General features: G+C 40.4%; 1 protein-coding gene across 1 annotated transcript in view; it reads left to right on the forward strand.

The window, feature by feature from the left end:
* Window positions 1-14,380, forward strand: part of LOC121951304 (cadherin-2) — a 115,187-nt gene that overhangs the window by 29,540 nt on the left and 71,267 nt on the right. Inside the window, exons 3-4 of the mRNA XM_042497571.1 lie at window positions 5,530-5,649; window positions 10,256-10,423. Of these exons, the coding sequence (XP_042353505.1) occupies window positions 5,530-5,649; window positions 10,256-10,423 (288 nt within the window). The remainder of the gene's footprint in view (window positions 1-5,529; window positions 5,650-10,255; window positions 10,424-14,380) is intronic.

Below are 14,380 nucleotides of genomic sequence, written 5' to 3' on the forward strand. Positions count from 1 at the left end.
ACCCTTTCTCAATTTAATAAGAAATTATAGAGGATTATAAAAATTATCTTTTACTTTGAAAATTTCATTTCATTTTGACTTGAAAAGCTGTGACAGAGTGCACGTCACTGCCACAGTGACCTGATAATATTTCAGTGACTGAAGAAAGATCATGAAGAGTGTGACAGGAGTGCCTGGAATAGGAATGAAAGAAAGAGGTACGGGTGAATATAGGCGGGATTTTTTTTGCGCTCATCTTGCATTGAGATGTTGGAGTGACAATAACTGTCTGAGATTGTAATTCAGAGCATGGCTGCAGAGTGCCTGTAGGAAACAGTTTGTATGTACAAAAAGTACTCTAATCTCCATTTAAACTCAGCTCTGCCCCTCGAAAATGGGTTCTACTTTGAGGAGCACTCTTGCCTTTTAAAAGCAGGGGAATTGCTTTCAGGAAAACTTTTGAATTTGCTAGAAAAGAGGGTATTATTTTAAATAATTCACCCCTAAACTGGTTAGTTTAGAAAAGTTCAGCAAATGTAGCCTGAGGTCTTCGTCATCTGCCTTTTAAAGGTTGTTTCCAAACATCAAGGTCCCTCCTGCACCGAATTATTTAATTCAGATTAGAATAATGACCCTGCCAGCAGCCTGCCGGGGCAGGGCCCAGGGAGAGGGGGCGGAGGAGACGAGCACTATTTAGTAATCCTATCAGCTACCTTATGAGTGTCTGCTTCTCATAGCAGCTCACTCTTCAGATTGAGTTGTTCAGTCAATCATGGATTCAATATTTACTTGACAATTCAATATTTACCAAGGCGCTTTGCAGTATGCGTGACTGAGGAGACAGCGCTGCTCTGAGGATCCTATCAAAGACTCGTTACATGAGACATTTAAGGGTGAGGATGGGGGGGAGAGAGGGGGGAGTTGGCGTCTCATCTACTGCAATGAGACACTGATGCAAGGTGTGCTGGAACTAAGCCAGCCTCCCGCTTCAAATTTGTGTCTGCAAAGTGTTTTGTGTTGGTTTCACTCGGCTGGGTATAAACATCATGCCAGATGTGTATCTGCATTCTGGGAAAATGACTCACATTTAAAGTTTAACCTTCAGCATGATTTATATATATATATGTATATATATATATATATACACACACACACACGCACACACACACACATACACTATATATTATATATATATATATATATATATATATATATATATATATATTATATGTATATACACACACACACGTGTCATATATATGCATTCATACAATACATATGATAGATATACATGGACAGACAGACATACAGACACACAGACAGACAGACAGATAGACAGATAGATACACTCAGACAGACAGACAGACAGACAGACAGATACACTCAGAAAGACAGACAGACAGACAGATACACTCAGACAGATAGACAGACAGACAGATACACTCAGACAGACAGACAGACAGACAGATACACTCAGACAGACAGACAGACAGACAGATACACTCAGACAGAAAGACAGACAGACAGATACACTCAGAAAGACAGCCAGACAGACAGATACACTCAGACAGACAGACAGACAGACAGATACACTCAGAAAAGACAGCCAGTCAGACAGATACACTCAGACAGACAGACAGACAGACAGATACACTCAGACAGACAGACAGACAGACAGACAGTTACACTCAGACAGACAGACAGACAGACAGATACACTCAGACAGGACAGACAGACAGACAGACAGACAGACAGACAGATACACTCAGACAGACAGACAGACAGACAGATACACTCAGACAGACAGACAGACAGACAGATACACTCAGACAGACAGGACAGACAGACAGACAGATATAGTAGATAGTAAACTAGGGAATGTCAATGACTGCTAGTCCTCTCCCGAGAGGACAGATGTCTTATTGGTTAAGAACATGCGTTCCAGATGGATGCATGGTAGTGTGAATATTTGATCCTTGTGGAGTGTGACTGACTGTATAGCACGGCTGGGACAGGCTGCATACCAATAGCTTTTGCCTCCGCCTTGCACTTGTTGCATCAACCTCTGAGGCAAACTGTTTGATCCTGAGTCTGATTAGTTTTTAACGGCTGTCGAAAGAAACATTTCTGACTACTTATCTACTTATGCCCCCCTGCACTTATCTACAATATCTATATTGAAAAAAAAACAAAACATAAAGGGATTCAATAGCGGACACTTTGTAGTCTATGTCAGTCTTTGAGCGAGGAGGCTGGTATGGTGAAGGAGTGCTTTGAAATAAAAACAGAAAGTGCAGATAGTGCTGTAATAGTTTTTTTTCCTCCCAGCTGGAAAATGTGTGAAATGGAGAAAGAAATCAAAACTGAGTATGGATTAAAAATAATGGGTGAACATCTGAAAAAACACATGTTCAAAAAAATGAGAGGTGGCTACTCTCTGTTTAACTTTCTCACTGTCTCAGTTCCATATACTAATAAGCATATAGTATGTATTGTGTATTAAAAGTCTAATTGTTTTTTGCAAGTATTTATGACCAACATTAAACTGTAGGTGCACTCGCTTTGGTTTTACCTGCGTACAAAGCGCCACTGGTGATTGTTGTCTGTCTTGTTTAGAACATCATGTAGGTCTGACTGCTGTTTCTTCCTTGACGGATTTCATGGCATTGTTGTGTTGTGTTTCTCAGTTCAAAACAGGACCCAAAAACAGGACATAAGAAACAAAAAGTGAGCTCTCCAGTAAACAAAACAGCCAGGTAACAGAAACTGATGGAGTGAGCTGAGACAAAACCAAGTACAAAAGAGAAATAGGAAAACCAGACTCAGAACTGAATGGTATGGCACAAAGAAACACAGCTGGAACAGCGACAAGGGAAACGAGCAACAAGCGCAGACGACCTGACAACTGAAAGAGGGCAAGCACACAGACGAAATACACAGGGGACTAATTAACTAATAATACAGTGGTGTGAAAGAAAACAAGTGGGAAAAAGACAAAAGCAAGAGGTAAAACAAACCATGATACATGAGGAATTTGAAACTGTTAAAATAAAATGGGATGTAGAAAACAAGCGAACCCCAGGACCATAACATGCTGTAGCTTCATTCACACCTTACTTTAGCAAATACATAACATTATCATAACCAACAAAAACGGAGGAAAGAACTCATTGGTGCCCCCAGAAATATTTTTTCAGCAGATGGGGTCACTGAAAATCTTGAGGTGGTACACCCAAACCAAAAAGCATTACTGAATTTCAGGAGATCCATTATGCTGTTGTAGTATATAGGCTGGTTAAAAACTGTCATATGAAGGTTAAGGTATTGCAAACTGATATACTTGGTTTTTATTTTACAGTTAATGTTACTAATTATCAGATGTGTATATCAAATACTGCAACATTTTGAGTTCCACAACAAACCTGTTTTTGTGTTCCTCAAATAGGCTAGTTGTCCTTTTTCTTCAAAATCCAGATATTCCCCTGGTTACCATTAGAAACCATTATTAGATAGATAATGGGCTCTTGAGATGAGACTTCATCGGATTTATCTAAAAATGGCCATGTCAGTTGTTCCTCTGCCCAAATTTACATTACATTTGGAGCATTATTAAGCCCCCTTTCTGACACACACTATGCCAACGTGGTTGCTACCTATGGATGTCTTAGGTTGATATGTTTGAAAGGATACCACTACCTGTGAGCTAACTTAAATATTGAGTGACAGCCTCTTCACAGTGATATCAGTAATTTTCACCCGCTGGGCAGCCAGTGAGGGAGGGCAGCAATTATACCAGGAGGGCTGAGACCCCCTTCTTGGCCCTGTCTTGGGGTGGTGCCATTGTATGACTGAAAGAAAAACTCCTTCCTGCTTACAAGATCATACCTAATTATAGGTTTAGAAGTTTTGAAAGCATATGCATTTTTCAGAAGTATATGTACTAAACTAGAGAGCAGAAGTACTTTCCAACACTGATGGGTAAAGCTAAAAAAATAAGACCCAAATTATAAAAAAGACTGGAATTTTCCTTTAATTTTGCAACTTTTCCAGCATAAACCAAAATATTACTCCACACACTGTATACATAATGAATATCATAGCAACCGTGATGTCACCACGTTAGTTTGTTAATGGTCATTTTAAGGCTCAAGTCAGTTGGTATTTTTGGAGCCAGAAGTAATCACATTTCGGACAAGAAGGTGGAGTTGTGGTGGATCTGACTCATAGATTGTAGCAAGGCCCTCACAGACAGCCTGGGACTACAGCAGCCCTGTCCTTAAAAATGCATAACTTTGGGCCTTTCACCCCCTGTACAGTTGTTATAAATGTTGAAACTGGCTATAAGGACCGCGATTAAGTGTTGTTGTTTTAAGCAGGCTGTACACATGTTTATTTCCACAGCAAAGTTGGACATTTTATTATGTGGGTCCATGGGGATTTACTCTGTTTTAGAGCCAGCCTCAAGTGGCCATTCGAGGAACTTCAGTTTTTGGCACTTAGGAGTTGGCCACTTTTTGTCGGAGGTTGCTGCTTGCTCAAAACCTGCTTGAAACCAGTGTGAAACTTCTCTTTGCTCTTTCTCACTCTCTTTCTTTCTCTCTTGCTCTCTCTCTCACTCTCTCTCTTCACACACACACACACACAATCATTCTCCTTCCCGAACGCGCACTGGTGCAATCTTTGCAGATTTCACATCCACATCTGTCAATAACCCATCTGATTCTGAACTACCTGTAGTGGTATCACCAGACAGATGATCTCAAGCCCCGCTTTCCGATTTCCACACACACACACACACACACACACACACACACACACACACACACACACACACACACACACACACATACACACACACTCCACCTATCTCCCCCATAGTTATACTGTCATGGCTTTGATCAGAAAAAACGTACCAGCTGCTCCCACAAATCCCCTTCTTCCTCCTATCTTGTCTGGCTGAAGTCCCGCTGGGAGAAATCGTGCTCCTCGTGCTTGTATAAATATAGATATATACGAATACGCTACATATGAAATGTGTTTACTGTATTCCGTATATTTCCTTTTTTTTTGCCAACAATTTAAAAAAAAATTTCCCCTGCCAAATTGACACTCCATGAGCCGTAGAAAGAAGATTTAAGGGAGTGAGAGGGAGAAGGAGGCCGTTGAAGAGACAGACGGTCCGATTGAGAGAGGGAGCTAAAGGGAATTGGAGACGGAGATGAAGAGAAATGAAGTGAGACAGAGGGAATGGAGGGGTGGGGGGGAATGGGTGGGGGGGGGAGGGGGTACGCGGGGGGGGGGTCGAATAAAGTATTTGTCACACTGCCGTCGGAAAGAGATTGAAAAAGAAGGAGTGAGAGAGGAGAGTGGAGGTTGTCTTGATATAAAGCTTTCTTATGCTCTTAAAGTGCTGCTGTAGTCTGCCCACTTAGCTCCAGCTCTGTCTTGTTTTGACTCTGTCCTTCTCTTTTTCCTTTCCTCCTTCCTACCTCATTGCCCTCTCTTTCTTTTCCACCCTCCCTCCCTCTTCCTTGTCTCTCCTCCCTGCAGGCACGTCTATAATCCAGGTGACAGCGACAGATGCTGATGACCCGACTTATGGGAACAGCGCCAAGCTAGTGTACACACTGGTGCAGGGCCAACAGTACTTCTCTGTCGATCCCCAGACAGGTGAGTGTGTTTATATACCTGTGTGTGTGTGTGTGTGTGTGTGTGTGTGTGTGTGTGTGTGTCTGTGTGTCTGTGTGTGTGTCTGTGTGTACCTATCGTAGCACACACGGGCAGGGAAATGTAAAAGATGCGCAGATGTCAGGAAGCAAATACACACACACTGCAGAAAAGCAAATATGCTCAAGATGTTGAAGTGCAAACACACATACAGTATACGCAAACAAGTGAATTCAGGCCCGAGTCGTCAACACACACGGACATGATAACATGCGCGCGTACATGCAGCTGAGCGTGAGCGTTCAAACACAGGTGGAGTGGAGAGTGCGTGGAGCTGCATGCACAAAGGAACATGCCTCCCTCATCTTCTTTTTCTCTTACTCACACACAGTCGTGCCCACACACACACACGCATACAGAAACATTCAAACTAACACTTTTCCCCCTCGTGCATCCCTCGTTCTCTTGTCACACTTAGTCATCCATCTTTCCCACTTCCCCTTTCCGTCCGCCTCAAACACCCTCCTCTCACACACTCGTACGTATCTCTCCCAGTGCCCCCTCCTCTCCCCGGTTCACTCCAGTATGAGTTGGCAGAAATGTATTCATGCTGCCAGGGCCTGTGTGTGTGCGCGGCACAAAACACAGCAGCAGCCTAATGTTATTATTTCTGGATGAAGCAAAAACAAAAAAGACATGTGTTCAAAGAGAGATGTCAGCAAAGGTTTGTGAACTATTACACAGGACAGATTACAGGGGGGGGGCTCAAAGGACCTGTCTGCCGTGTGTGTTCTCGATATACCTCGGCGTCTCAGATGTCACCCAAGGGCAAAAAGTTTTTTGTTCAGCGGATGATGCGTTTTTTTTTGTTTTTTTTTATTTCATTTTATTATGATTACTTTTTTTAGCATGGTACCTTAGAGGGGAATCATTGCTCAGTTGACTCAGAAATGGAGCTCTAACTGTCTGATGCTTTAGATGTTGCTTTGATTGACAGTGCACATATAAACACTTAGCATTTAGTTCAGCTGAGGCTGCTGGAGTTTGGTCTGCATGTGGGAGTGCGTGCTCGCATGTGAGCATTTGTTTTGCCCGCACGGGTCACAGGTGGCGGATACTTGTGTTTTGCTCATTGAATGTCAATGTTTAGTAATTGATTGCTTCGACATGTGAGGACCTTTGCAACAAGCGGAGAGAGCTGCAGCGCTTTTTGAAATGCTAATTGGGGAATATAAACCTAATTCCACCCAGTGTATATTAGCCGTGACACTGCACTTTAGTATTCCGAACGTGTCGACTCTCTTCTCCCCTTCTCCTCTCCGCTCTCTATCTCCCTTTTTCAATCACCCCATTCCTCGTTGGCTCCATCACCAAAGGTCTTATTCAAAATGTACACTCAGAGGCGAGCACATTTGCTCATATATTCAGTTTGTTTGCTTATGAATTCCGCTCAGAAAGCCAGACGTATTCCTGCTCGTTCGTTAGCATTCAAAACAGCCCGAGTTGAATGCGATTCACCTTGAGCTGCCAAGTCATCCAGGCCGGTGTTTTGGCTGATGTTGGGTGAGAGCAGCCAGCACTCGATGTGCAACATCCAATCATATGTAGCAGAATGGGGTCATTTACACAGAGGAGGTGATCGATGTCGAGTGCGTGCAAGTGATGTGTCTTGGTGTTCTGTTAAAGAGTGTGAGATACAGAACGAGATTTTACGCTCTGTCAGCATGTCTCACTGTCGGTGATTTATCATTCCCATACGAGCCTCTCCACATATCTGTGTTTATATATGTGTGTTTCTGTGCGCCTTTAACGGGACATTAAGTTATATATTGTTGCTGTCAAATGGAAACTGGGTATCTCCAGAAAGTCAGAGAAGCTGTCAGATTGTCAGGAAGAGCAGTCATTTCCTCAGCCCGGCGACAAGGCGCTTTGACATTGTCCGATAAGTTTTCAAAGGGCTGCAAAAGCCAAAGAGGTCGTGAAAGAGCTCGATATGTCAGTTAGAGTGAAAGTATTTTAATTACCACAGCTGAAGCTGTTGTTTTTGTTTTTTCTTTTTTACACAGCAACAACAGTGATAATGATCCAGGAACTGCTAACAACACCGACAGGTTTATTGCACAGCCTACAGCAGCCTGTTTGTGTTTACATGATAAGTACATGAGTGAAATTACAGCCTTATTATTGCAATGAGGATGAATAATCTACAGTGCATAATAGAAGTGGGCACTACTAACTAATAAGGCATACTTTATCAAGGGCTACTAGTTGTGAATTCATTGAAGTCTACTAAATCGCTTGGTAAATGCAATTAAATCAATTTTTGAGGACGATGCAATATTGATATGTTTAAAAAATGGTAAATTAAATATTTTAGCAGAATATCTTAATTTATTTATTTATTTTTAGAAGAACTGTAGCCAAGATATGTATTGAGCAGAATTTTTAAAGTTGAAAGATAAACCTGTCATCACTGCAGTTACCTCAAACTCATCTTTGGCATGCCATTATGACAGTTTCTTGATATGAAACAAAAAGTATATACAGACATACACTGATCTATAAGAAAAAAAGCCAATGTTGGCTTATATATTGACCAAATTTTCCACTCCAGCTCTATCACTAACAGGCCGTAAGAACAACTTTTGGGTTGCCGACTTGTAGGAAAATGTATTTAACTGCAGGATGACTGACTCCGTCTCTCTATCACTTTAAGGTCCCTCCAGTGAATTGTTTTACAGGTTACCCTCTGGAGAAGAGCCGCAGAGCATCTGGACAAACCTCCATGAAATAACAACTTATTAACATTTATACAGTAACTGCGGGCTAAATGGCTTATTGGAAAACAAGAAACCCATGACCTTTTATTAATGACTTACTAACATGTAGAACTGAAGTCTTGATGAAGCCTTTAATAAAGGGTCATGACTTTCTCAGTTCATAATAAGCAATCAAATCTGCTGTTACAAATGTTAATAAGTCATTAATAAAAGGTCATGGAGTCTATTAAGATTCTCAGTCCATTTCATAGGGTATCTAGTTAAAGTCAGCTGGATTTGCTGTTTTACTGCTGGAACACAGTTAATCCAGTTGCCTCTGAAAAAGGTCAGAGGGGTTTCTCACAGTGCAGTCAGGCATCAGGACTACAGTTGTGTGAGTCATTGATAAAGATGTATTAAATTACATTATAACAATCCATCAATACTTCAGTTCTAAAAGGTGTTAAAGAATCATTCACCCCTCTCAAATGACAATTTGCATATTAGTTACTCATCGTGTTACAGTGAATATGTAAAGAAAAGAATAACAAACAAGGAATCCAAACCCAGAGAAAAATTCTTGTTGAGTTAAAGTCATAGGAGTCACAGCAAAACATCTGTTGAAAAAGTCTCACACCACTTGTGCAGTACAATCCAAGTCTCATTTATCTAGTCGTATGCTCAGTACTTTCCAAACAGACAGCCCTCTCTGATGGGGAACTAAACCGGAAGTGAAACTAAATTCATTCTGTCCTCAAAGCCAGACTCTATTGACAAAACCATTTCACCTCGCTGAACAAGGGAGCTGCTGGTCTACTGCTGTCACACCTTGTCTTGGGTTTTGTGTGATATTGGTGAATCCAAACTAACCCTTTAAAATGCTAAAGTCACAGAGTAATAAAAAAAAAACGACTGATCGAGGCAGCAGTAAACCTGCAGCTCCCATTTTCTGGTGAGGCAAAATGACTTTTTTATCAATGGAGTCTGACTTTGAAAGGAGAATCACTCTTGGTTCAGTTTCCTGTTGGAAAGGGCTGTCTGTATGGAAAGTACAAAGCATACAATTGGACAAATGAGACTTGGATTATACTGCAGGAGTTATGTCAGAGCTTGTAAACTGATGTTTTGATATAGTTTCACTATTGTTGAACATGGACCCCTGTGACTTCATCCCTTTGAATTCATCAAGAGTTTTCTCAGTTTATGGATTCTTCGTTCCTGTCGGCGTGCAAGAAAAACAAAGATTTGAGTAAATGATATCTAAATGGTGATTTGGCGGTGACGTATTCCTTTCAGAAATGAATTGTACATTATGTGCTGAATAAATAAAGAGCTGAACCAAGAGAAAAGGTAATGCATGTTTGACCAAAAACAATAATTGAAAATATCATGTTACTGAGCCACAAAACATTAATAAATGATTTATTAACCATTATAAAGGTCATTAGTTTCATTTTGGTAACCTATTATAAAGAATGTTAGCAGAAAGTGATGCCCACAAATGCATAGTGAAGAGTTATCATGACATCACAAAAGATGTTGTGATACCACTCTTGAACCTGTAGTGGAAAGTCTTTATAAAAGATGATAGTGGTTCTGGATGAGATCCCAGTATGCAGCTTTTGTTCCAAAACAGAGCTCAGACCAGAAAGTGTATTTTGGAAGCCAGAAGGTTCAGTGCCTGGTAATCATTGAGTCATAAATATTGATCAAAAAACCCTTTTAGTCCCACGCTGATATATTGCGGTCATTTAGTGCCATTTCACCATGGTAAAAACCTTCTTTTTTCCTGCTTTAAATGTTTCATGGGCACCCTGATGCTAACGTTTTTATGCATTTTTTTCCCCTAGGTATTCTGCGAACGGCTGTACCCGACATGGACAGGGAGACCCAGGACCAGTACCTCGTGCTGCTTCAGGCCAAGGACATGGGGGGCCACCTGGGCGGATTATCTGGGACCACCACCGTCACTGTCAGGCTCACTGACGTCAACGACAACCCTCCACGCTTCACACAGAGTGAGTTACTCAGCAGCTCACGCAGCCACCCACAGAGAATGAATGACTTACCAAGAATAGACAGGCAGCACAACATAATAGAAGAAAATGACTGTATGTTGACAGGCTTCGCTTTCTGTGTGCACACATATGTAAAGTAATTGTCCGTATTACCTCCCACCCCACCCCCAAACACACTTACACACATTCACCATGCTGGAGTCTAAAAGTGTGTGCAAATATTTCATAATGGTTTGTTTTGCCAAGTTTGGTGTGCGAGATCGGTGTGGCTTCAACTCATTAGAACAACGTGGTATCAAGTGAGCTGTCAGTCACTGTAGGGTAACAGAAATTACTTTTAATGACTTTATTGTGCTTGCATTAACTTTCTAGGACTCATTATATGGAAAATGTTATGAGAAAACAAACACTAGGCTGCATAACAGCATAAACAGAACGTTTGTTTTGCACCAGAAGGCAGAAGACTTCTCAGACCTTTTTGACCTGCAGGTCCTGTCAGGATTTTCACAGCAGCAGTCAGGCAGAGGAGACTCCTGCAGGGCTGCAAAGTGCCTCATCAAACATTCACTCATGGATTTCACTCGCCCCTGCAATGATAGATCAGCTATATTCCACGCTCCAGCCATACTTTCACATTTTAGGAAATATTACAATTGGACCTCTTTTCAGGCCAGCAGGCTCAGTTCTATCAGTTTAATATTGGCACCCTCAGCTGAAATTTGAATATTAAATAATATCATTGATAACAAACTGATAATAATGTTACAAAAAAAAGTTGTAGGCTTAATGAAATTTCTGCTATTTGCCAAACAGTGAATAAATAACATCCATTAGTCCTATGCACATTACTGTGAGTTCTATGTAGCAGGCAGTTTGAGGGTAAATGTGCCTTTCTGACTCATAAAGCAAATTGTTGCTGAAAAGAAAAACCACGCTGTATTCACCTGCTACTGTTTACAACTTTTTCTAGGTTAGTGTGGATGCAAAGCCTCTTAAAATCAACAGGAATATGAGTCAGGGTTGGGCAGGTGTGAAAACTTTTGAACCGGTTTGGTATTTAGCCAAGCACCAGACCGAACCAGTTTATCTTCAAACAGCTCCAAATCCAGAATGTTGTAATATTGGGGCAGTTTTCATCTTGGGAGACTAACTCTGCCATGTTTTCTCTCATCACCCCAAAAAACCCATGAACATACAAGTGAACATACATTGCGTGTGCTGCTCTCCCCTCTTCCACCTCTACGTAAATTTGATCTTCATGCTGCTGACACTGGTTTCGCTCGGTGGTAAACTAAACCAGCATTTGGGACATTAGTGGTTCTATTTGTTCCCTTATAAACATAATATTTTATTAATTATGTTGGCATGTGGCTTATTACTAATGCAATGTGAGTTGGATTTAGTGGTGTGACATGTAGGCTACTATTCAATTTGTTGGTTCAGCTGGTTTGCATAAAATCCAACCATTTAAAGCTCTTACACTGGACCAGACCAGCAAATTGACCCAACTCTACTAGATCATAACAATTTGCCATCACAGTTTTCTTGCCAAATGATAATAAGAAGCACGTGTTATTTATTGGCTATGGTTGAATCTGTCAGGCTGAATGAAACCCAAAGAGTAGTGAAACAGATTTTATTCTAACACTAACATAGATTCTGCGAGAGAAAGAGCCCTGGATATATCTTGAAATGTAACTGTCAGATGTGATGCTTTTGAGGAACCACTGAAAAAGAACAGCATGCTGTATTTACTTGCTACTGTTTTTTCTCCAGCTATGTTCCAGCATAATCTGTTCATAGTGGACCACGCTCAGGACCTGTAACACTAACAGTATTTTTTATTGCCAGCACTGTCGCTTCAATTCCCTTCAATTGCACCCCCACTAATTTCAGATGCACCACAAGTCATTTTGTTCTGGAACTGTGCCTGCAAAAGTGGCTTTCTAAATAACCTTTTTTGTAGCATTTAACTTAATTTCACTGTCTGTGATTATGAAGTTATTTTAGTGCAAAGAACAGATGGAGGAGGTGTACGTCCTGTTTAGTTGTGTGACTTATATTGTTGATAAATTAAACTGAATTATCCTGTGGCCGAGTGTACTGTTGCATGAGTGGAGTGTAAACAAAATTCAAACAAAATTAGTAATTTACATAATGGCTTCTAGTTGGCATGAAAATGTTGTAATCAGGCTGAAATATTAGACATTATTGTCCTAATTAGACATTATACTGTAAATCATTCTTTTAGTTATTGCGCAGGAGACTCGTGAGCTGGTCTCTGAACAGCTCTGCTCTGGTGTCTCTGTGTTTGTTCTGTTGTTGGATGAAGTTCATTTATGTCTGATATTTATCAATTCCGTTTTTGTTATACATCCAAAATTGGTAGGTGCCTCCCTTATTACCTTCAGAAGAGCAAGCCAGTTAGTCCCTTTGTGAACGAATAGAGGAACCAATCAGCCTTGATGGCCAGTATTCTTGTCATCCTTTACATAATGTCATCCTTTCTCCATTTTTCATCTAAGCAAGCACTGTCTCTTCCAAGATAACGGTTAACCTTATTCCAATTAAAGTGGAAAGAGTTGAGGCTGGAATATATTGCCTTTGCACAATTACACTTCGTTTGGATTTTTCAAGGGGCTGATGGGAAAGATAACTTACTTTCCCATTAAAGTGTGACTACAATTGAAATAACAAGAGATATATCACTTCCTTCAGGGAAAAGTAATAATTGTTGTAAAGGCTGAATGATTTGAGAAAAAATATCTAATTGCAATTTTGCTGAGCAACAATGCGATTGCAAATGAAAATTCTTAATTATTTTCCAGAAATCAAACTTTAGGCTTTTAATTGCTGTCTGCGTAGTTTTAAACAAGTTTGTTCCGCATGAATAGAATCAGATAAGATAATGCAGTTGACTGTTGTTGCCATCCTCCCAGGGTTCAAACCGGCCAGAAAAATAAACTTCTAAGTGGACTTTACTTGTTTTCTGTTGAGAAATTGACCAATTTTGCCCACATAAAAGTGTACTTGAAATTACATGATAATGTTAAAGTGTAATTATGACAGAGGTGTGGACTCGAGTCGCTTAACTTGGATTTGAGTCAGACAAATTTGATGCTTTTTAGATTAGACTTGACAAATCCCAAAAATCTTGCCATTGGCCTGACCTGTGACACCAGTCACTTAACTTTGACTTAAAAATGCTTGATACCTTCCCCCAGGCTTAAAGATTAAAAAGTATGTTATTTAAAAAAATACGAATCTACGAATCAGTTCTTTTTTTCTTTATTTCCTGAGTTAAATAATGTTAACACTAATCATTTACAGTGAGTCGACACTTAATTTCAAAGGTTATGGACATAGCTTGAACCCAGCCAATAGCATCCAGTCAATCTGCAGGAGAGAACCATGAAGAGCTAGCATTACGCTACTGAACACCAGGTGAAAAAAATGATAATTTCGTTTCGTTTTCAAAAACTTTGTGTTAGTCAACCAAAAACAAATTGTAGTATGCAAAACATGTGGGTTTAGTACCTAATATTCACAGTTTAGGATTTGGATTTTGTCTTGTGACTTGAGACCTGTGACTTGACTTGGGACTTGAGTGCAAAGACTAATAGTGACTTTCAAAACAATGACTTGGCTCCATCTCTGAATCATGATATACTGAATTATAGAAGTGGTATCTAGAACTAGTAAACTAAGTCATGTCTAAGGAAATCCATGACATCTGAGTTACAACTGTTATTGATGCTGTCGACAGCTCTGCACGTTAGCTGCTTAAGCTAATGTCAGTGTTAGCTTCTCATTCTGACAGGCTGCTTCTATGAATCCCACAGTCTGCGATTCTTTGACAGTCGGCTTAGAATAATGATGAGTTACTTTAAAGTTTTAAAGGAGTTTTACACAACCGTGGCTGCCAGCTGTCTGTCATTTACACCTGAGAACTTTCAA

Source organism: Plectropomus leopardus, chromosome 12 (genome assembly GCF_008729295.1).
Source record: "Plectropomus leopardus isolate mb chromosome 12, YSFRI_Pleo_2.0, whole genome shotgun sequence".
NCBI lineage: Eukaryota > Metazoa > Chordata > Actinopteri > Perciformes > Serranidae > Plectropomus > Plectropomus leopardus.